At 38.6% G+C, this 23,840-nt stretch overlaps 1 protein-coding gene across 3 annotated transcripts; it reads right to left on the bottom strand.

The window, feature by feature from the left end:
* Positions 1–556: 556 nt before the first annotated feature.
* On the bottom strand, positions 557–20,107 carry LOC135482350 (diencephalon/mesencephalon homeobox protein 1-like). 3 transcript variants are annotated; one of them, XM_064762284.1, is made up of 6 exons: positions 19,902–20,107; positions 4,319–4,544; positions 3,744–3,919; positions 2,279–2,666; positions 1,747–1,965; positions 557–1,422 (listed from the first exon to the last, which is right to left on the bottom strand). In XM_064762284.1, exons 1-6 carry the CDS (start codon positions 19,995–19,997, stop codon positions 998–1,000), a joined length of 1,530 nt encoding a protein of 509 aa, XP_064618354.1. In that variant the 5' UTR covers positions 19,998–20,107; the 3' UTR covers positions 557–997. The 3 variants fall into 3 exon arrangements, with proteins under 3 accessions (XP_064618354.1, XP_064618355.1, XP_064618356.1); XM_064762285.1 differs by having other exon boundaries at positions 4,346–4,544; XM_064762286.1 differs by lacking the exon at positions 19,902–20,107 and adding an exon at positions 10,709–11,162.
* Between the last annotated feature and the right edge of the window lie 3,733 nt (positions 20,108–23,840).

Genomic DNA, 23,840 nt, shown 5'->3' with positions numbered 1-23,840 from the left:
TCGTTTGAAACCTAAAAATTTTCAGCCGATAGTTTAAGACCCTTTGGACCTAATGTGTAATGCCATGAGTCACTGTGATGCAATGCTGCTCGCTACGTCAGTGCATCGTTAGATCAGTTGACACACATTCCTACAAATCCTGCAGTTGCACTACTCAATAACCAGACCCCTTTTAAACCCATGGATTTTAGTTTTTCTATGCTGTGGATTGAAATTTGGGACAAAGATATAAGCCAAACCTGATGTATCTGCATAACAGCGGGTCAATACATAAATGGCAAAACCGTATCTTTCAAAGCGAACATAAGATTTGCCGGAACTGCTTATATTTGCCAATTAAAGCAATATATAATGATAATATAATGCCCAGAACATTGACTTGGATAAATGGTAAAGCGAAATAGGTAGCACAGGTTCATAGTCTGTTTTCGGTGGCGGCAGGAAAAGACAATGCCGGGCAAATGGTGATAATGAGAGAAATGTATGTTTACAAACGATCGACAATACAACACTGCACTTGTTTGACAAAATATTCAATTCACCATCAAAATCAATACACGATATAGACAATTTATTTTCACACATAACACAGGGTAAGCACAATTCACGGGAGATTTGAGAGCAATCTGGTGTCATTGTCACTGCGATGGAACACAACTGTCTTAAAACTAGGGCTTCTTGTCTATTTTCTGAAATCTCATAGACAATATGGCGAATATCTGCGTATTGAAATAAATTCACATGGGTTTAGTAAATGTATACTGATATGACCGGGATTTTTCGTTTGAATGACTCTCCTAACAAGAGTAAATCTGCCGTCGATCTTCTCAAACTATACACAAGTCAGAAAGAGAAATGCCCTCAGAGCAATAAAATATTATACAAAGTCACCAAATTGTCTTTGACTTTTTTTAAACAATGTACAATAACTCACAGTCCGATTTATGTCCATATGATAGAAAGTTCAAATATAGGTGAAAAAACTGATTCACTATCTTCAAACATTTTCATACAATCCCAGTGACGCGGCATGTTGCCTGGCACGCATACGCAGGCTTTCAATACTGGAGTTCGCCATGCTATCCCCTGAGTTATGGCCCTGAAGAGATGATGACGCCATGCTGCCAAAGAGCGGTCCTATTGAGGGGTGTGGGCCTGGGACTGTAGACGGCGGATGCGAAGGGACGTGGCCTAAGGAGTGAGGAAGATACGCGTAGGGATGCCAGCCGTGGTAAGGTAGAATGCCCATTGGGGGAAGCTGGAGAACTCCTCCCCCATGGGCCACACCGCCGTGTCGGTTGACCATGGCACTAGCTAAAGCTTGATGGCGGAAGTGCTGCTGCAGAGTGAGAAGCCCAGGGTTGCTTGACATATACGGGTTTGACACTGACGGAACATTCGACGCTGATAGAGCTGGACCGACTGCAACGAAAACATACCAAAACATTAATTACAGTTAATACATCGTTTACTCGTGAAAGTCAGTGCCTTTGGCGCTTTGTTGGAGTATATCTTATACACTTATAACATGAGAGGAAACAAAGACGTGGATTATTCTGACCTAAAACTAGCACACCTAATCATGAAAATTATAAAACCGTTACTCTCCAACAGAGTAATGTACTACTATGATTACAGTCGGGTAATTATTATAGAGATAAAAGACATTTACACTGAATTTGAATGTTGCCACCCATGTATATGGAGTAAAACTGTAACGTGAAGCATCAGGGTACATCATTGTACCTTTATGAGCGTTTCCCAGGATGGTATCTATACTGGTGATGTTATGCCGTGATGTGACGGGTGACACGCCTGTTTTCTGGGGGAGTTCCGGAGAGGACACAGGGGTGACTGGGCTCAGAGGAGTTGCTGGCCTTTCCTCAGTCTCCTTCCTTCCTTCCCGTACCTCACGGGGACCAAAGCCTCTCTGATCTACGGGTGTACTGGAGCGGGGAGGATCACCTGTAAAGAGGAATTCATTAACTGCTTTCACATCGGCATCATATTTTCAACAACACATTTCCCTATCGATTGCCCATTTCAGATATGATACGGTATTAAACGTGATAAACACCAGTAATGACTTAACCATGTATGTAATGACTATATCATCTAAAAGCTAGCGGCGATGTTCATAGTTACTGAACTTTAAATCAAGGGAATTTTTTTTTTGAGATCAAACCGGACGAGAAGAAATTTAAAGCGTATTTTTATGATGGTCAAGGCATAAATAAAATTTCAGTTAATGTAACAAAATGTTCATCATTAAACTTACGTGGCACGCTTCCCCCACGATGATCCATACGACTGAATAAAAGACTTTCTCTAGTCGTGTCATCATTGATGTTGTCATCGTCAACATTGACGTCCTCTTCATCATCATCGGTCATCTCATCTACGCTCAGTATTTTGTCCTCCTCGTCGTCGCCGCTACAGGAAAGCGAGTGGTTGTCGTCTTCAGCATCCTCCCCTGTCGAAGTGATTGATGTGTCCGCTGGGGGTAGGGATTTGTCGTCCGCACACGCCGAGCGAGATTCGCAATTTTTTTCCAAGCAATCCTCATCGCGTGTAATTGTGTCGTTTTCGTCAGGTTGATCCTTGTGTTTTTGCTTGATTGCTTTCTGCTTCTTCCTGAATTTAGCTCTACGATTTTTAAACCAAACCTAAAATGAAGACAATGTTTTACCTCTGAACAGTTTTTTTTTTTGGCAAAAGAGACAGCTATGTAACTACATACATAGTTGCAGGTTAAAATCATCGGATGAATAGTTAATCTTACCGCAATCAAAAGAGACGTTTTTTCTAACGAATAATGATAAATAATTCTATAATATGTTCAGCTTTCTTAATGCTCTTTAAATGACAGATTACTTCAAAAATAGGTAAGCGTCAACAGAAAAAAATATCACAGTCCATCTTAAAAATTATACCTTTATTTCTTTCTATTTTTTTAACAAAATAGCAGTTTGATTTAATCCAAAATAAATCTACAGAATATAAGTAAAGACAGTTTCGAGTACAGTTTCCCATGGTCTTTCCAGTGACGCATAATTTGTATAAGTATAGCTTCGCTTTCAAGGAAAGTATAAGTGGCACTTTAACTAATCAGACAATTCAGTGCGGGAAGCAATGGTGCGTAAGTTAAGCTAAAATTAACTAATGTATTATGAATCGACAATCATTATACTATTATGGCTAATGAACAATAATTACAATACAAACTACTTCAAAATTTTCTTTTCGCAAATTTCCAACAAATTATGTAAAGACCAGACATCGATTTCCAATATTCTGGTATTTTCACAAACGCCCTCTAAGCCACCACAAATAGTTTGGTAACACTAGAGGTATCACTTTTACCTTTGTTACAAGAAGACTTTGGCCTTTGATCTTTGGGACAATGTTGGTAGAGTTATTTTTTTTTCCACATTTATTTTTTGTTTTACTTGATCTTTTAACCTCGTCCTCAAGAATTTTTCAAAGATATCGTGGCTGTCATGGGTTGATTGTGAACAGGAGAGCCTGAAATAATCCATTGCATCTGATAAACCTTATGATTTTTGGCCGCATCCGAATCAGCGAGAGCTCTTTTCAAACACACCACCTTAGTGGTAAAGGGCCTACTGTCAGAAATAAAGTTATATATACAAGAACCATAGTAACTGGCTCTCTTCCTTCTTTAAAATAAACCAAAACCATGTCAGTTCAGGTAGATTTATTCAGATATTTGTAGTAATTACCTGAATCCTGGCCTCCGGTAAATTCGTCATCATGGCCAGCCTCTCTCTCATCACTACATCCGGGTAATGTGTTTTAGCGAATGTTTTCTCCAACGCTGCCAGCTGCTGGTTTGTAAATGCCGTCCTGCTCCGTCGCTGCTTCCGGTGAGAACCGTACCTCGCTTCCAAAATAATGTCTGTAAAAAATACAGAATCATAAAGATATACAATATTGTGTAAACTAATACATACAATAGCAGAAACATTTAAAACACATTAAACATCCTCTATGAAATTATCCATTCTAGAACGTTAATGGTTTACGATTTTAAGAAGGCTTTTCGAACATTTTCCGAAATCTAAATCCAGAAATAAATTGAAAATTATTTTTAAAAAGTTGTATCCCTAGCTAAGCGAAAATAAACGGAAGTTGAGAATAATTTTTTATAAGTGAGCAAGACTTCATTTCAATAACTACAAAAATTTTGAAAGAACAGTAAACCGATAATTTAAATGTCTACCGCAAGAGTTATTGTCCAGTTCTAGCACAGTTCTCCGTATAGTACATTACAAGATTGTCATTTGGATATACTTACTTGAATACTTAGACAAAAACAACCCACCTGCCAGTCTCTCGGCCAAAGTTAGAGCCTGGAAGGATGGGCTGTAGCCTTGTGATAGGCCTTGGAAGTTGCCAGGAACATTGGCGAAAGGGGGTACGGGCAAACTTCCCGTAGGGTGCAATCCTCCAATGGAAGTCACAGATGGGTGGTGTGACATAGAGAATGGGGCGTAGTTCTGCATCTTGTCCAGTCCAGGTACCTAAAATGAGAAGCTAACTATTATAGCCTCTGAAATAGAGAATCTACAAAATACTACTTGATGCTAGGTCTAAACCCACGGCAAAGAGATTCCTTTTAGAAGTCAACGATGTTGACCCATTACTGATGAATAAATGACAAACCTATCTCTAGTGTGGATCTATCGGACCTTAGTAAGAATCGAAGTTGTTGACTTGTTGAACTCATAGCACAAAGCTTGTGATCAAAATTTACCGGGAAATTCTACTTTGTAAAAGTTAAATTCCTAGCAATATTTTCTCATTGTTGGTTATAATGTTTTAAGTCTAGTTGACAATGTGAGAGAAAAAGATATAATCCTTTAACAGGGAGATTTGCACAATACAGCAGTGGCTGTTACGTGCCTAAAATTCAGCTGTTTTTCAATAAGTGCAGTTGTAATATCGATATGAGGCGCACTAGTTGTTATCCGACCAGTGGGGCTTCCAGCCATGACCTAAGATTTATCACAGCTGGCTGTATATTTAATCTTCCTACGCTGTACAAACGCCAGTTTAATGTTTTAAGTGTCTGTAAATCTGTGCATTTGTAAATGAGTGCCCGCGGTTAGTCTATAATCGCTTTACCACAGCGGATTTCATCTGGAGAAACAGTCACATGATAACATCGGGGTTTACATTGCAACCCAGTTTGCGTGATGTTTTTGCAAATTATTTTTTAAAAATCAAAATTCGGAGTATGGGCTTCACGATTTATTGATCATGAGGAGTAGCTTGACATTTTTTTGTCGAAGATAATTTGTCCAGCTTAACGCCAAACAACACGCGCCATTTCATGGGTCACGTGACTTGATACATTATCCCATCGTGATGCAAGGCAGGGGTCTGGTATTTGTCGCCATTCCGAGTCGGTTTGATTGTATACGACTTAGTCTGGCTGTAAGTTGTCAAAGTTTCGGCCACAGGATGATCAATAATGACGGGGTTATAGCGTCGACCTCTTGTCCAGCATGCAAACAAAGTTTACCTAACAGCTTTCAGCGCGGTCCAAGGGGTGTAATCGAAGTCTATCCGAATCACTTGGACCTCATTTCAGATTCACATTATCCTGTTTGATTGAAGGCGATAACATGGCGTCGTTCCCCGCAGCTCTGACACGTATTGTAAGAAAATACTGACTTATTGCAAAAATCGACTGGCCGATATTTATTAAATGTCATTAGGATCCGATAAGATGGCACTGAGAAAAGAGAAGGCAGGCACTTTGATAAAGACATTATCCCAAGAGTAAATTGATCCTGGTTGCCCCTTGGACGGGCCACATGTCAGACTTCATAGTGTCTCTATTCACCGGAGCAGACGACAGTCATTTCCAGCCACTGTCAAATTCTTTCGATTAAACATAAGGAAATATTATTAGCAGACAAAATGTCAGCCTGTGCACATTAATGTTTTGGCGAGAATCCGCTGCCAGTAATAATTGTCCTGGCTAAATAAACTTGTTGCTTGTTAAGAATACGGCCTAGTACCACACGCCGAGATCTACCGATATCAGATTTCGCCTATTAAATATCACTCAAGACTGCAAGTACGTGATTTCCTCAGTGAAAAAAATGTGTTTTGAAAATCCCATAAGCAGCCTTCTGCTGGTCATAATCTATTTTAAAAGGTGTTACTATTCTGCGAGACTTTGGCATTAAGAGATGGGGCACACGCTAGACCCATGCTTTGTTTGGAACGACTGATTATTCATAAATGCATTCACGTGCCTAGCTCAGAGATGCATTGATTAGACCTAAGACAAGCTTAAATTTCGTCGCCCGTCTATATGTTGTGAGATAGCGCAGACGTGGGCTTGTTGACTGCACGACCCGTCTCTCCAACGTCCCTCACCAGCCCACTCAGCTCTATTCATTTACTATTATTGTAATCGGCGCGCTATTGACGGGAGGGATCACATAGCTCTCCGAGCATGGAGGTATGAAAACACTACCCTAGATGAAACATTCGTGGGAAAACGGCCCGCCTATAATGAGCTCCTAACAGGGTGATGGTATTAGCCCACAATTGAACGGCCAATTTACTTTGCAATCAGATCCCTCGATTATCTTAAGATGTTTCTGCGCTATTCACCGCATATTTTGTGCAAGGACTTTTGTAAAAGTGTGTGTTCAGTTAAAAAGTACTTGGATTAAATTCGCACCACTCATTACGCTCTTATTATTTCAGGCTGAGTTACTGGAAAATTTGCCTGTCATTGTGAACTGGTTAGAATAATAATTTCTTAACATCTTCATCGGCGATGTTGTTTTTTAAACGAGCTCATGGGTGTTTCCCATTCATCACATTTTCCACAGCAAGAAATGTGAAAAAATAATCAAAAGTAAATTCCACAAAATTTTGCAGTTTCAAAGGCATACTAGACCGTCTATCTTGTGGTCACGCTCCGGCATATTTGTAGTTTATACACGTATGATGGTACGAAACATGATGTTGTGCAATAAACAACAACATCTGGTACAAAAAATCTTATCCTCCTACATACCTTTAAATGTTTAGTCAAATGGAAGTATCTCAAATTGAGAAGTTCTGAAATTTCTTTTTACCTGCTGTATTTCGACAATGATGTTTATACAGTTTTATACAGTACCATCCCTGCCCCCCCCCCCCCAAAAAAAATGATATTACATGCACAACGTTGTGTAAGTGAAATATTCGTGAGTATGGCGTAAAACACCAATCAAATAAATAAATACAGTAACCCAAGTTAAGGTACTGGACTAAAATCAGAAGGCGTTCGTATTTTCAAGACAGTTGTAATCGGAGGAGCTCCGTTTCTATTGTAGAAATAGACAGAACATGGCTGAGGATATGGGGACGGCGTTTCTCCAAATGACCCCTTGACATTCAACGACCTGTTTGACTTCGCATTAGCAAAGCTATGCCGGTACTTACACTGATAATAAGATCTTTAATTAAAGTGTTAACACCAAGCCAGATAGATCCTGTTTCCCTTACAACTTTAACAACACTTTTTCGTCAAAACAGACCGCCCAAGAGTAGTGTGTATATTTGTTGAGTTTGATCGGTTAATTGTGACACTATAATCTACAAGACGGCACAAATGAAGACGCCATTACTCTCTGTGCTCCTCTGCACAAAACTGCACATCGAACTTGTAACAGCATATGGTTCTTTTTCCAACCTATGGGCAGTCCAAGTGTTTACATACATATTAAAGTGTATTGGCTGGATAACGTTAACGTTAACGATCACCATAGACATCAAGACAATCAAATGTGAATTAATAGCGCGATTTTGACAACGTTACAGCCTATATATATGGTGCCCAGCCCATACGTAAATGAACTATTTTCATTATTCCTCCGGTAATGATACTAATGTTGATCAAAAAGTCTGCCGATAAGTCATTTCGTAAAATCGACCCATTACCTCACAAAAAAGCGCGTTCTCTTTCAAAAGAGTATGGACTGAAGTTAAACTAATGCTCGAAGCTGGCAAATTCAGTAAAATTTTTCTTTTTCTTTTATTCATACTTTATATAATAACATTTTTGACTAACACAGTTAGCAATATTTTCAACGGGACATTTAATGCAATGTTTAATTTCATTAAGTCGATTTAATGATTGTTCTTGAAAATTGGCCGTTTAAAATAGATTGATATCTTAACGTAAGACTTCCTAAGGAAAACTATAACATAACATTGGGGTTTTCGTGAAGTATTTCTTTTTAACAGGAGTACGCTTGTGTAGGTTGATGTACGCTGGTGTTCATACAGGGTTTTTTAGTTGACTTTCAAAGATTAATAACGTATGACTCAGTCCCATGAACTGAAAGAAATGAAAATTGCGTAAACGCGTGCGTAATAACGCCAGGCATGTCAGCGTCCAGGTAAGTACCTGTGTTCAGCGCGTCAAAACATGACCACATCGGACAGCCAACTTCCGCTTGACTTAACCCGCATGTGTATGAAGTCTCTAAATCGCCAGTTTAACAATAGTTGAAACCATAGGACCGGGTAATAATTTTGGTATTATCTTGTTTAATAATATTAGAAAAGATAAAGCGCCCACCGCAATTACATAATAACAGTGAAATCCCGTATAAGTAAATAGCCTAGCTGACAAAAGGCTTAGCGGTTGACTTAGGTCTTCCCCTTTATTCCCTTAACCCTTCTACTCATGTCACGGCGGGCTTTATATAGATACCGCTCGTATATGACCGTTAGCTCGGGCTTCGATAAATCATTTCGTGACAGTGGCTAATTGATCCTAATAACCATTAAACAGTTTTCTCCTCCCGCATTCAGCTCTTCATTCCCATCGATAAATCCACACTAAAACATCGTTAACGGATATTTGAAAAGTATGCACGAAACTCACTGTTTACGTATGTTCCAAATATACTTCTTCACTCCAGTAAGCATACACATATCCGTATCTTTCTAATGTCATTAATTATATGTTTCCACACATATAACTCAATGATTTATAATTTTCCCGTTATATAACCCTATTGCATTGGATCTAACTCTGATGAATTTTAATTTACAAAATAATTGCATAACAAAATGCCGTTACACGAAGAGTGTATATTTAGAGCACATATATACATGTAACGTTATCACTGTTATCCATAGATAGTTTTCCAGACTGCAGAAAAATGGACATATTTCAGTTTGATAAACTCAGCAAGCACCACAGGGGAAGGATTTCCAAAATCAGTTTAATATCGGTTAGATTCCCTCGGCATAGTTTTCACACAAGTGTGCATACAATAGCTGTGTTCAGATTCAAAAATCTGCCGTCAAAAAAGAGTTTTAGAGAGAAACAAATTATTATTAAAAATCATTTTGTTCATATTTTGAAGTCATATTTTTATCATGCAATACATACTACACTATAAATATATTTATTTAGAGAATCAGCATTGTGCATATATTAAGGTTCAGGGTATCACTACATACGTCGGAGAAACAAAAATAATTAAGTGGAGAACACTGCATATTGTGTCAAGTAAATTTATTATTATGACTGAAATTTAAAACAATTAATTTCCGTACGTCTAAAGCTAAATGAGATATAACTCAAGGCCTTTTATTCTACTCCAAGAACTTTTAAAATCAAAAATATAAATCTACATAAATACACATAGCCTTGAACAGATATCTAGTACAAATCGAGATTTTATGATAAATTAGATACTATCGGATTATGTCCGCCATAAACCGCCTTTTAGTCGTCTAGGTAACCTTAGGTTTCAAACTAGAGATTCTGAGAATATACAAACAGCCAAATGATTGACACAATACCTGAATGTGAAATGCTTAATTACGCAGTATATTTATAAAATATGTTTTCTGTCAAAACATATTCTAATACATGCTATATTACAGATACTATCTTGAACAAAAATATTAAACGACTGTAGGCCTTCGGTGCCCTGGGAGGATAAACTTTTTGGGACATTTGAGTGTCAATTAGAACAAATAATCTATACAATTGTGTATACATGAGTAATGATAGTACTTTTCACGCTTATGTCCATGGGGCCCAAAAATATCCGCCAAACTTGATCTTGAAAATTTGATTAACAATTATAATGATGATCGGACATTTCAATAAAGAGAAATATGCAAATAAATGGTTCTGTTTTCAGGTGACGTCAATCCTGATCCACAAATACCTGTACTTCCGGGAAAGGTTGTTGTTGAATTATTTTAAATGACAATAAACGGTGACAACAACAAATAAATTTTATAACGCAAACTGTAGGCGTAGCTGTACCTTCGGAAAATCAGTTCAGATATTTCATTAGTCAGCTAAATTATGGGTTTAAAATGTAGAGTTTCGTCAATGAATTCCACCTGACTTATAGATGGCATTGTTCGCAAAACTTCAATATGTCCAACATGAATTTGGCGCCATCAGGCAACTATTTCACTCAGGCCTAATGTTTTGCTGGACAGACCGCAAATTTACAAAAGCAAGCTATTTCCAAAAATGTAAATTTGAACCAACTAAGGGAAAAAATCATTCGAATTCAAACGCTCATATGCCAAACATTTCATCTGCCGACGATTTCATGGAAGGCAACAGTCTATCATTATAAAAGTAATGAATCCCCAGCAAACGGAGCCAATTAGCATCTCAGGTAACCCCTACCTTTGACTTGTGCAGTTGTCGTCTTGCTCTGCTGTTGTGAGACCGGTAGCTAAGCTAAGGCTACAGTTAAGTTGAGTAGGGTAAGATGTATCTGTGATGTGTCAGCCAACAGTTACCCCTCCGCTATGCAGACATGTCACAGGAGCTATAGAGTAAGTGGCCCAGTGACCAGCGTCCCAGTCTGTGTCTCTGCCGGAGGAGGACGGGACGTGTCAATCAGACGGGAGACCCTGGCCCCAGCCAGAGAAGGTCCGAACTAGTAGTACCGATGATCCTATGCCTACAGCACTGCTTAGTGAACATGCAGAAGGATTAGCTCGCCAAGAGGTCCGTGTTAACACAGCTCGGGTATCAAACTAAACTGTTATACAGGCAAACATGTTTAAGAGGCGAGTGTTTAAGACCTTGGTCATCCCTTCCACTCGTCACCGGCCACCGCCTGGCTCACCCGTCACACTTGTTACCTGTGAGGACGGCCAGGTATGGTCAAAACGACATCACTACAGACCAGGATAAACAACCAGGATCCCAGATGACAGTTGTTGACGCGTCGATGTGTTGGTACTGCCGGGGTTAAGGCGTCGGCAGTCCGTCCGTGGACACACAGTTACTCAAGTACACTCAGCTTCTAAACCGTTCCCTGACAAACCCATTTACACAGGCATTTAACCACTAAGACCGTTTTAGTTTTAAAATTAAGTAGCCTATCACTTGGAAGAGAAACATTTTGAAACGCTTTAGATTACGACGTGTTGAATAGATCTAGCTTGTTATACTATAGGCTACCCAAGCCGAAGACTTGTCCACAGCACAAACTTTCGTGAAAGTTTACAATAAATTTTAACGCAGTGTGCAAACAGCAAACAATGCCAAGTGACTGGGCCTATCTCCGTCGACGCTCGGCAGTTTCCGTACCTAACAAGTCTGCAACACAGGGTCTGACGAACGTGATTTTGGCGGCAAATCTGTGGTGGAGTCCTCCCTGTCCCGCCCTAAGCCAAATTTGACACTTGGACAAGTTTGTGCTAACACTGTGTCTTTTCTATGGCCTGTTATAGCCCAGACTCCAGTTTTCTCTGCTTAGTTTTTATCCAAAATGCCAAACAAACTAAACACATCAACATCAGGTGGAAAACGGACTGGCCGAGCGGGAGTGTGGGCACGGACTCCGTCGTGCAGCCAAATTCCATGGCTACGCGAAGGTAAACTTACACAAGATGACCCATGCGTATGCTAATATCACATGTTATAAATAGCCCCATGGCTACCAAACCATGCCATTGTGACACTTCACGCTATTTTATCCTATACGAAAATTTCACAGATTTCTGGCACTCATCGCCCAAATATCAATATAATATAGCAAGGCAAATGTCAGCGCTTTATGACACTTCTTTAATATAACCATTATGCATGTCTACTAATATATAAAACTTATAAAATTACTGACATACTAATGCTACTAAGTTATTCTTCCTTGTATCAACATTTCCGGAACCAAACTTAGATAGAAATATATCCCAGAAGTCAGTGCGCTAAAGTACAAGTCACATTCTTCATTGTCTTGAAGAAAATTTGTTGACTTTTTAGGTGGACGCTAATGTACGACTGGTCTATTGTATAAGGTGTGTCCTCAATTATTACAAAAGACGATCTGGCACAAAAGCAATTAAAATCCATCTGAGAAAATTTAGAAAAAAATGTCTAGTTAATAAAATTATATTAAAAAATGCTTCATAATTGTTTTGGATAGATTGCCACAAACAGTTCGATGCCTTTGGAGAAATGCTTTGTCAGGAAAAACATTGTACTGTCCACATTTTCACTCTCGAATCTGTTCAGCAAATGTAAGCGCTTGTCTAACTAAGATTACCAATGCAATTGTCCTTAGGGCATCTGATTGGGAGGTCAGGGTAGTGCGCAGTGGTTCAGTAGACTCGTATCAGTTTACACCGCTATTAGTCTTTTAAGATGCGTTTAAGCAAAAAAAATGTTTTTAGAATTCATCAGCTGGTGGCTGCTTTTTACTGTCATTCGCTCGCTAAAATAATCCTACAACACAGATTGGATTTTCAAGGTTTACAGCCGATTTATGGTTTTGACATAGGGATACATTATGAATACTGCAAGTTGCCATGTACTGCAATTTATTTTCACAGTTGAGTGGTTTCCTCAGTGTGTGCCTAACACCTGGTACAATCAAGTGCCACAAACTTCAGATGTTGCTTCTCTGTCGTCTAACTGTACAGACTGTTCGTAATTTTTTTCGACCAAAGATATATATACTACATTTATCGAGGCATAATTATACATAGACTGAATATATTTTTGAACGCACACACTTGTAAAACAATTAATAACATACATCCTAACATACATACATAATAACAACAGCCTAAAACAGTATACAGCCTAAAACGGTACACAGCCTAAAACAGAACACAGCCTAATACGGTACACAACCTAAAACGGTACACAGCCTAAGACAGTATACAGCCTAAACTAGTGTATGACTTAGGGACTTCATTGCAATTGCAAGTCCCATCATATTGCAGATATTGTTATACTGAATCGATTATATGATAGCTAATACAATCGTATAGAGACTCGGTGAATATAGCATATGAGATTGCAACAAGTAATAGATTATTTGCGTAAATAGTCACCTCCTATAAAGTGTTAGAATTTAACATGAAGATATTCAGCATCTACATGACTTAAGGCATTAGAAATGCGCATGAAAATATTTTGATAGCCATCAAGTTAGAATTCTAAAGTAGAGAAGGCGAGGACCTGGAGCTTCATTAATGTCGTTTTAGAGAAAGATGCATCCGAAAGGTAAATACAACTTTAGGTTGGCCTCATTATTTTTAAATTCTTGGGATGACTGTGTGACACAATCCTTGTATGGTCTCTGGATTAAGGAACACTGCCGCGTACACAGCATAACAATACCTGAGCTGTGTCACTGCCTTCAGTGTTTATATGATAAACTTGATAGGGCTGTCCCATCGATCGAGCACACAGCAGCCAGATGGGCCCGTGCTTCTGTGTGTGTCTTTTAGCGGATAGCACAGAAACCCTCTGTCGCAGACGCTGTCACTTTTGGCCACAAAACAAACACAACTTCTTTACTCGGCAATGTGGACAAGTTAAAAACCAAGCTAAGATGTAAGTTTTACGCTTCCAAATAACAAAGGCTTTTAAATAGGCTCAGAATTTAGGAAATACTGTAGACGATTACTTTATCAAAAATTAAGACTGCGTAACCCCACAAATGAAGTACATGTCACAACCGTCAACGTATCTCAAATAACAGCTGTTTTTAAGCCTATAAGCATTAATTTCATACAAAAATGTGTACCTGCAGTTGAATACCTGTTCAACCTTCATAATCGCATCTGTGATATACCATGCCATGCATGTATCTGTATAGTATATCTCGATGTGACCCTACAAGGGGAAAACATTCTTGAGTTGCAGTGAGATTTGAGTTATTGTGGCGTTTTCTCTTGCTTTATACAATTTATACATCATTTTGCGATTTCAGTAGTAAATCTCAGTATTATGGGGGCAGATACCACTCCTTGTCAACTATGTTTGTGGTAAACAAAGATAATTATGCAAAGTTCGTGTTATCAAAAATTTGACATCAGTGCCCCAAAGGACAATAAGAGCCAAATCGAGCTCATAAGTAAACGGTCATATAACGTATCGTGCCGTATTCACACCTTTAGAAAAATAAACAATATTTGTGGTTTCCCCTTAACATGAGTTTAGCGCTTTAAAGGTCACGTGTCGACGTTAAACACACGCTAACTGAAACTTTTGTGAGCATTGTTCCAGGTTATTTTGCTAATATATGCTAATAAGTTGATAGTGAGTAATGTAATCACGGCTGATCTGGGGTGGGCGGGCAGGAATGTCACATCTACCTGAGGGGAGGGCACAACTCAGCTGTAATCAACCAAATTACAGGTAAGTCATAACCGGTGTGAAGTAGATTTAAGCACACATTTCGGCAGTGAAAAGCCTTGAATTGCGGTTTCGGAGCACATTGTCTAGTACATTTAATCTTTTTAGGCTGAGGTTGAAGGAAACAACGCCCGTACATAACTATCCCAAACCGTAGTCCCGGTCAGTCCGCCATGATCACGGCTCTTACTTAGCCATACGGAAAGATGTTACACGTATTAAGAATGCTTTCCACGGATATTGTATTGTTATTTGCTAGGAAGGGGTCAAGTTAACAAGATTGCCAACATGTTTCCTTCGTCCTTCAACATTTAGAACGGCACACCCGTCTGGCCAAGCGTGCTGTCAACCGGGCAATCGGCTTGGTACGAACTGGGGCTGCAGCTCACTCTTCCCGTCTATCTAAACTGTGCCAGTTTGCTCTGTTCACGACCAACAACATGAAAGTACTCCCAAATCGAGTTAACATATCTTAATCTTCATGTCGGACTTAACATTGCAGTGGAGTAGCTAGCCGGTGGAGAGGGGACGCGAAATGCCTGTACCCCTACCCGCTCATGGCGGGACGTGCACTTAACGCCATATCAAACCAAGCCCATGCCGCCTTCAGCATGAACTCACAATTACACGACAATTTTTAAAGTTGAACTTTTGCGCATTAGCGGTCGAAAATCCCCATATTTCGCTCCACTTGGCGACCACGATTCGAGGAGTACAGAAACAACGCCGAGAGTTCCCGCAGAAGTTTGTCTAAGGATTAGAGAAAATTAGCGGCGAGGAAGTGAGACAGCTGACAATTGAGGGCCCTCAACGCTTCCTCCAAGTCTGCAGACCATTCTGGTCTCGCGAAAAAAAAAACCATAGACATGCAAGGCCACTTGCACAGTTGTATTGTTTCACATCCATTTACTTTCATTATACATATATGTTGAGAAATGAGCCAATATTCATTTATAATAAAACTGAAAACGTGGTGTAGAAGAACGAATAATACACACCAAGGTCTTAGGAATAATGGGGTTAATCTCCAATGAAAAAGAGAAAACAATGTGCATCCTTTCAATTAGTTTCAACGCAGCCAGATGGCACAACTTTTTTTCGGCTTTTCCTTGTAATTCTTTCTTGCGGATACTTATCGCATGTAAAAACATTCCATTCTAAATATTTTTTCCATTTATGCTGAGTGGAAAGTTAGGTCTGACTTAAAATCATTGAACTGACACCCGTAAGGTAACGAGTTCGATTCCTGCACACGTTGGCTAATTTTGTAGTCGTTTGCCGGTGTTTAGTTCCTTTTTATGTGTTTTCCCGATCTTACCCTAATTCTACAGTAATTTAAAGTTTCGACAGAAGACAAAATTACTAAAACACAAACAAATTTGGTGATTTCAATTATGATCGATATATGAACGAATACTCTTGATGCCAAAGTGAACCGTATTAATAAACGTCCCGAAAAGTATGAATAGTAGCTATATATCATAACCTCTGGAAATTGTTATAGAATGTTTCATACGTTGTTACAACAATCCTAAATCAGAACGATAAAATATCTGAGATGTTTTGTTTTGGAAATAACCACGAAAACACACAGACATCTAATTTATCATTTTGACAGTGTTTAAGTCAGTAGGTATACACATGGATGTATTGAATCTTCGCTAAACTATGTTAATCGAAAAGGGAATGGGTCGTCCTGTGCAAAAAGGTGTATCTTTCACCCACACCCTCTGGTCAACTTATCGACGGGAGAGATAAAGTCAATTACCTGGTACTTGATCTATATACCTTTTATTGCTGACTCAGTTGTTTATCAACAAATCAGATGTGACACTCATAGGACAAGATCCACCTTGGATGCAGGTTGTTCAACTTATGTATAATGCTAGACAATTCTCAGACAGAACAGAAATCAAGCTAACTTGTTACGAATCACTTAAACTGGGAGTGGTTTTGATTTTCCACAAATATCAGCTGTTAATTAAGTTCATGCATGAATACATGGATCTTGTTTGTCGAATTGGGGTCGAAGCTGTATCTTCACGCTGTAGCTTCATGTCGAAGACATTACAGTTGTTCAAGACAAAACTAAATTCTTCCTAGTCGTCGTCCACGATATATAACTGGTGGTTGCTGCATTATTTATTGTCTTCTTCATCAGTGGTTGGAGAGAGAACTAAATTCTTCTTCATCGTCCTCGTCAACAATATTAAGATGGTTGAATGAATGAATGATTATGGCTTAACGCCACATCGGCAATATTTCAGCCATATCGTGGCGATTAAGATGGTTGAAGAAAAACTAATCATATCTTTTTTTCGACGTCATAAAAGCGTATAAAGATGATCAGGGAGGGAACTAAATTCTTTTTCGTTGTCGTCAACCTTATTAAGACGATTTAAGGGAAACCTTATTTCTTCTACATTCTTATTAAAAATTTTAGTTTCCACTATTTCATGCTTATATTGGTACTATAAAGTGTTGTGCTTTAGGACACATTTAGGCAGTAATTGGGGTTAACTGAACTAAACATTACAAATACTTTGTGATGTATCTTTGTCTGTGTAGTAAACCACTTTAATTGCATTTAGCATGTCTGTCATTTAGAATTTCCACACTGACTTATCAACTTTCTGAGAGCACCCGTGGCTGAGTGGTTAGCGTGTTAGGGCAAATGACTCAATATCCTCTCAACAGTGCTGGTTCCTCTCTGGTCGTATGTGGGAACAGCAACCTGCGCATCGCCATGGGTCTTCCCTTAGGTTTTAATCGCACCATAATACTGATCGCCGTGGTATTAATGAAATACCCTCGAGTATGGTGTAAAACACCAGTCAAATGAACATTAACTTTCTGCAAAAGTGATACTTTTTATTAAAGTATTATGGCATAAGCCTATGCTTAATGTGTGAGGTATAGGTGCATGTCATAATAAATATTGTACTATTGGCCTCAGGATCACGAAGCGATCTTAGATTTTAGTAAAAAGTTCAGTCATTAAATTTGGCATGTCTCTTTACGATATTTTAGCTGAAATTTGTGCTACAATAACTTACCCAGAATTTATACTTTCAAGCAAAGTTTTGACCTGAAAAAACTGCTATTTTAAAGTGATTTGAAAACTTTGACTTAAGTCTAGTCTTGCCAGGAATTTAAAAAAAAACAAAAAACAAGAAATTATTACACTTGCAAGACATTACTATGTTTCTGCTATGTATACCTTTCAAAACTGACAACATTTCTCCCCTCTAGAGTTATGATATTATTACATATGGCTTTATCATGTAATCACAGATGACGTAGAAGCGTATATAGTCTTATATGTTGCATTTATTTATTTATTTTTTATTTATTTTTTTATTTATTTAATTATGTCAAGCATTATTTTTTTTTTGGACTGGTGTTTTACGACATATCCATGAACATTTTACATTAACGATCGATGACAGCATTATATGCTTGGTGATATAGGAAACCGCTGCGGAGCGGGAGCGTTGCGGTGACCAATGTCCATCCGTAGGTTGCTGCATACCCATAAGAAACTTGAACTATGATCCATAAGTAATGACCAAATTATGGAATAATCCAACGATCTTATTTTATCAACTCAGGTTTGTGTTTCATGCGCTTGATTGTTCAGTGTTGCACAAAAGTGAAGTGAACACTGATGCTTTCGGTTTTCTCTTCTTCTCACCGACCCTTAATATATACCAATTCCACATATATTCCAATTAAATGATATATTGTAAAATCTTTTCGATTAGTTTTAAATCTCCGTAAACATTTTCTTTAACATTAATAAACATGAATCATAATTTGAGGCCTTTGTGCACTTACCTGCACAGTTGTCAGAAAAAGTTAATATTTTAACCATCAAAGTTGAAATATTTCGTTTGTAGCCTCTCGATATTTAAATCTATTAAATCAATAAGCCATGGCCTTAGTTAGAAAGTTTGTGAGATTCCATTAAGTTTTTTCATATATCTCACGTTTCATTAACAGGATTTGAAAACATAAGATGATACCTTGACAAATTTGAGTTCATTTTGGTAAGATTTAAATTCTGAAATAAGATATTGTCGTAATTTGGCTGAAACATTGTTAAGTACGACGTAAAACCCCAAGCATGCATACATACATGCATGCTGACATAACGCAGACAGTATAACTAACATTTCCAGGCTTTTGGTAAAACAGGAGTTCTATTGTCCGTGTTCCTAAAAGTCTTTGTATTAATTACATTCATTTATTACTAAACCACGCTCTCGTATGACAAGAAATCTTACTGTTACCAACTTTTCACATTTTTAATATTTTTAAATAATATGGTTGAATTATTCATTCTTCTGATGCACTTTCTTCTTGGAACCTTTTCACAGGTCAATGAAGTTAGTTTTGAGCGATCAAAAAACTGAGAAATTCGGATGATTCCTAGTTTGTCTTTCATATCCGCACAATCACGACTAAATGTCAATGCTATACAGTTTTCAATCTATTGAAACCGTACCCGGATAGTACTTAGTTATATATGCTTATTTTTTTTATATTTTTGTTTAACACGTGATTCAAGTATTGTCCGTTACGATGGGGTCAGTTTTAGGGGTAAAGGAAACCGGAAAGCCCAAAAGAAAAAGCCCTGATTTTTGGCAAGTTACTATAACGAACTTTCCCTTGTGTGATATACAGATGTGTACACCTTACTGGTGGTTCAGAACCCTTGTTTCTCCAATGAATTCAAAGTAATACACAGGTAATGTAATTCCGTGATATGGAAGACGCATTTTGATTTAAAATCTCGGCACGTTATTTTGCCGTTATCAGGTTCCGAAACATTGAGCCAAAATGAGCCTTTCGTTTTTTTTTGGTTACACTACTCGTGTATTGATGGTGTTTCAACTGATGCTAAACTATTTCCAAACGGCGAGAGGGAGTGATAGAATCTACCGATTCCATGTTCATGTGGCCTGGTTTGAACCTGCACATCGTGGGTCATACAGCCATTGGAAGGCAAGGGCCTTAATCAATCAACGACGGCCTCTCCTCAGCAACCTACCCTAAATCATTCCATCATGACTTTACAGACCCGTGAATAAAATCATTGGGAGCGATATTCCATTCATGAGATGGGAAAAAGAGATTGGATGTTGGATTCGAACCCACGTCTTCGTCCGTGTTTTCCGCGTATAAAAATACCAAATACTGTCACAAACGTACTTACCTTTTTAATCCAACTGGCGTTACTGTGCAAGTTGTCTCTATTCACCGGGGAATACTCTCTGTTTGTATCAGGATAGACACGGGCGAAGAAGTTCATCAAAGTACAGAAAACAAACCAAACTTTTTATCGTCGTGATCCACTGTCACAAAATTGTCATGTTTCTCGGGCAGCAGAATGGCTTGAAGGCCTTGGTTAGGTTAGGCGTCCAGAACTCTGTCAACACCGGGACATCCTAGTGTCGCGAGCCGTCAAATAAACCAGCGCAGCTCATCGGTCGTATTAAACCCCGCAGATTGGCCCATACCTCTGGCCGAGCAGCCAATCAGCGTTAAGCAAAGAAACATTTTACGTGAAGAATGTATGGCGGCGTTAAATTGTCCAAGATATAGCAGAAAATTAATAACTATATTTCTAGTTACCTAGATAGTTTATTTTATCAGTTAAGCTTCTCAGTTAGATAAAAACAGTGTCTGGATGCACGCTGACCGCTTATTGCCGTGGAGGCCTGAATTCTGTTTGCCAGGCACTGCCACAAATGACACTATCCAAACACTCACGGCCATATATAACCTTTAACAAATTACGAAGTTTGTCTTTCCAATAAAACTGAATTCTTTACATTGGCGTGGGTATTGATCGAGGAGCCTGGTGACAACATGACAGAAGTTCAAACTATGGACGGGCCTCGAGCCCTCCGGACTCCAGCACTGACACACAGGAGTATTCACGACCGTCATGCAGCGGCTTTACGTGGTGGACACAGCAGATCACGTGACCTGTAGGTTTATGGCTCCGTGCGACCTGATTGCCAAAGCTAGTGACAACAAAATCCACAGATTCGCTTTTAATGCGATTATTCGAGATTTTTATCTTCGACCCATCAGCAATTATGAACTTAGTGTAATCTCTTCAAAGTATTAGGGGGCTTTGAAGCATAGGCGGTTTCTGCCGAATCAGCTAAGCGCCTCGGCAGATCACTAGAATTGCGTGAGGAGACTTTCTAGAACGGCAAGGAAGAGATGGTGAAAGTGTAACGCCCTATTTGTTAGGAAAATTTGATATAAGACGACATAATAACGCAGGAGAAGGTACTTTAGTGAGTTAGGCCTACTAAAGGCGTCGGTATGAAAGGGTTGAGTGCATAATTATGTGTAAAAAATTGTTTTAAGAGCATAGCGCTGATGTATATCAAGACATTTTAAAACCAAAAATTGACAACTTCACGACAGACTGTGAGATTATTTTAAACTGTCCTCACAAGTTCATTTTTTTTTTTCAATCAAATGAACAACAATATGTGATTGTTTAAAAATTATGAATATAGCTTCTTTGTTGGAGGAAGATCGAATTTTCAATATGCAGTATATTAACTGTGGGAAGAGAGAGGCTGCACGGACGGAGATAAATATATTCTTCTTGGGGCAACTTTTGATCAGCTGTATGAAGTTAGCTTAATCGCACCCATCTTGTGCAAATTAAATATCTCGTGCAATTTTTATATTAAATATTTTTCACAAAATACGTGCCTTTCCACTTCATTGTTGGTTCACCACTTATATTGATTTCGTAGGTGACAAGGTCTGTCAGCAACCTGCGGATGATCTTGGTTTTCCTCTCGGGCTCTGCCCGCTTTCGCCTGATCATAATGCTGGCCGCCGCCGTATATGTGAAATATTCTTGAATACATCGGAAGACACCAATCAAATAAATAAATTATTAAATAAATAAACGTACAATGCTTGGCTTCCATTAACATTACTTTGATATGCGCAGATAGTGTCTCTAGGGGATGCTTTCATAGTCATGATATTGTTTTGTCCTGCTTAACGTAAGTACTTTGCGAAGGACATCCGACACTGCATTCCCCAGTCATATTTTCTGACATCCGTTGCACTGTTTACTGGACATATTATTGTAACACTTGTCGGTCACATTATTCTGAAACAAGACGCAGCATTTACCACTGACATTATTCTGTCACTCCATGCAACATTGACTGGTTGCATTAATGTGACACCCGATGCAACACTACCGGTCACATTATTCTGTCTCTCGACACAACATTGACTGCCCGCATTATTGTTACACCCGATGCAACACTTCTGGTGACATAATTCTGAATCTCGACGCACCAATTACAGCTATACGGATACTGTAACACCCCTACAGTTTCAGTCAGTGTTACCTCAATGTCAAACATAAAAGAAATACGTCATATGTGTATATCACAATATACACAGCATACCACTGACTCTTTATGCTTCTAGGCGATCAATATGTAAATATGAAGAAGAGTATATACCTTCCTAATCTTCCTGAATATGCATGCTTAAGTAGGCGTGTTTATATATTGATGTCTGGCCGCCAATGATCATCGGTGTCTAAGGCTACACACCTATGACGTGAACGATGATTATTGCCTTCATTTAACATCACTGGTTTAACTTATAAGATGTATACTTGCAAGTAGATGTCGCACAATTTTTCACATGTAACTTTTTACATGCTTTCGATATCCTCTATATATGCCAATGGTTTGGACGAATTGTTACGGACTGTGTTGAGCAAAGCGAAGCTATTGTAAGCCAAGGTTTGTCAGCTACTCGGCTCCACCAAGGGCTTGATGTAAACTACCATGTATCACCAAGCCTAGCTGAAAATATTGAATAATGTAAGTCTAAAGCACGACTGCACCATTTTGCCTGTTCTTCTTTTCTTCTGTTCTGTATAATGGAGAAATTGTCATAGACTAACCATTGAGTCTCCTAATCGGACTGGTTAATATACATTGATTTATGTGATCGGTGTCTAACACCGTACTGTCGTTTACTTATACTGAGGCTATCAGGATTGTGCGTAGAGTTAATCACTGCACTTTGCCATTTACCCGTCATACCTCCTGAATTACAGGAGGTATCGGCATAGGCGGGATTCGAACCTGCAATCTAATTGCCCCTGGGCAAATCGACTGCGCCGAGAATAACACTTTGGAGCCAGTGAAAGCCCCTGTAGTATACTGAAACTACAAATTACACTTTTTGTGTTCACAGGAACAAAGACCCTAAAAACAGGGGGTTTTATGTGGAAAGGCTTTTTTCATAAGCCTAAAATATTGACTCTCCAGTGCATTAATTGTGTAATGTGATTTATGAAATTAAACTGTTTTTGTTTTTCTTGGGTTTTTTTTAGCAAGTAATTTACTCGAAAACTCGAAAATAAATCCGTTAAGCTACTGAGTAGTTTAACGGACTTTTTGACGTGTTTCGTGGTTTGTGTAGGCCTGTACATATTACCTTGTGTGTGTTTATTTCGATTTTATAGGATACGTGACAGGATTGATTTTCTTTTTTTCCAAAACGAACAAAAAAAATTTTGGCATTGCATTCTTCCTTTCCCTTAAAAATCATAATATCCGTCTTAGAGTTCCTTTTCATGTATCCTTTAAGAAAGTCAGGGAAAATGTTAATTGATGTGAAATATTGAGAGATCAAAATGTATACTTTTGGTGTTTTCCTTGTCTATTATATACCAATCGGCTCAGTGGACCATCTTGATTAAGAGCGTTGATCACATAGTATTACTAACATGCTAGTTTGGCTCGCCAACTGCATGTTTTCGATACGTGTTTATTCTCAGCAAACTGGCCAATGTAGTAGGAGAATTGAGCAGGCCGCCATATTAAAACTGTTCTAAAACTATTCGTATTTAGAAAAGCCAATCTGTAATGAAATACATTGTTCATCGTCCGTAGTCTTGTCATACTTTTGGTTTTAAAAGAGAACTTAATCTATAGTAATTTAAGCGAATAATATACCTCTATACAGCGATAATAAAACTTCAGCGCTCCATGTATCCTGTTAAGCGTCTAATGGCGTAAATATTGTAGTGCCTTTCAACTATCGTGGGTGAACACAAATTCCCCTCGTAGTAAATAAACCT

The sequence above is a fragment of the Liolophura sinensis genome, chromosome 1 (assembly GCF_032854445.1).
Source record: "Liolophura sinensis isolate JHLJ2023 chromosome 1, CUHK_Ljap_v2, whole genome shotgun sequence".
NCBI classification, from domain to species: domain Eukaryota; kingdom Metazoa; phylum Mollusca; class Polyplacophora; order Chitonida; family Chitonidae; genus Liolophura; species Liolophura sinensis.
This window is presented reverse-complemented; position numbering and strand designations above follow the sequence as displayed.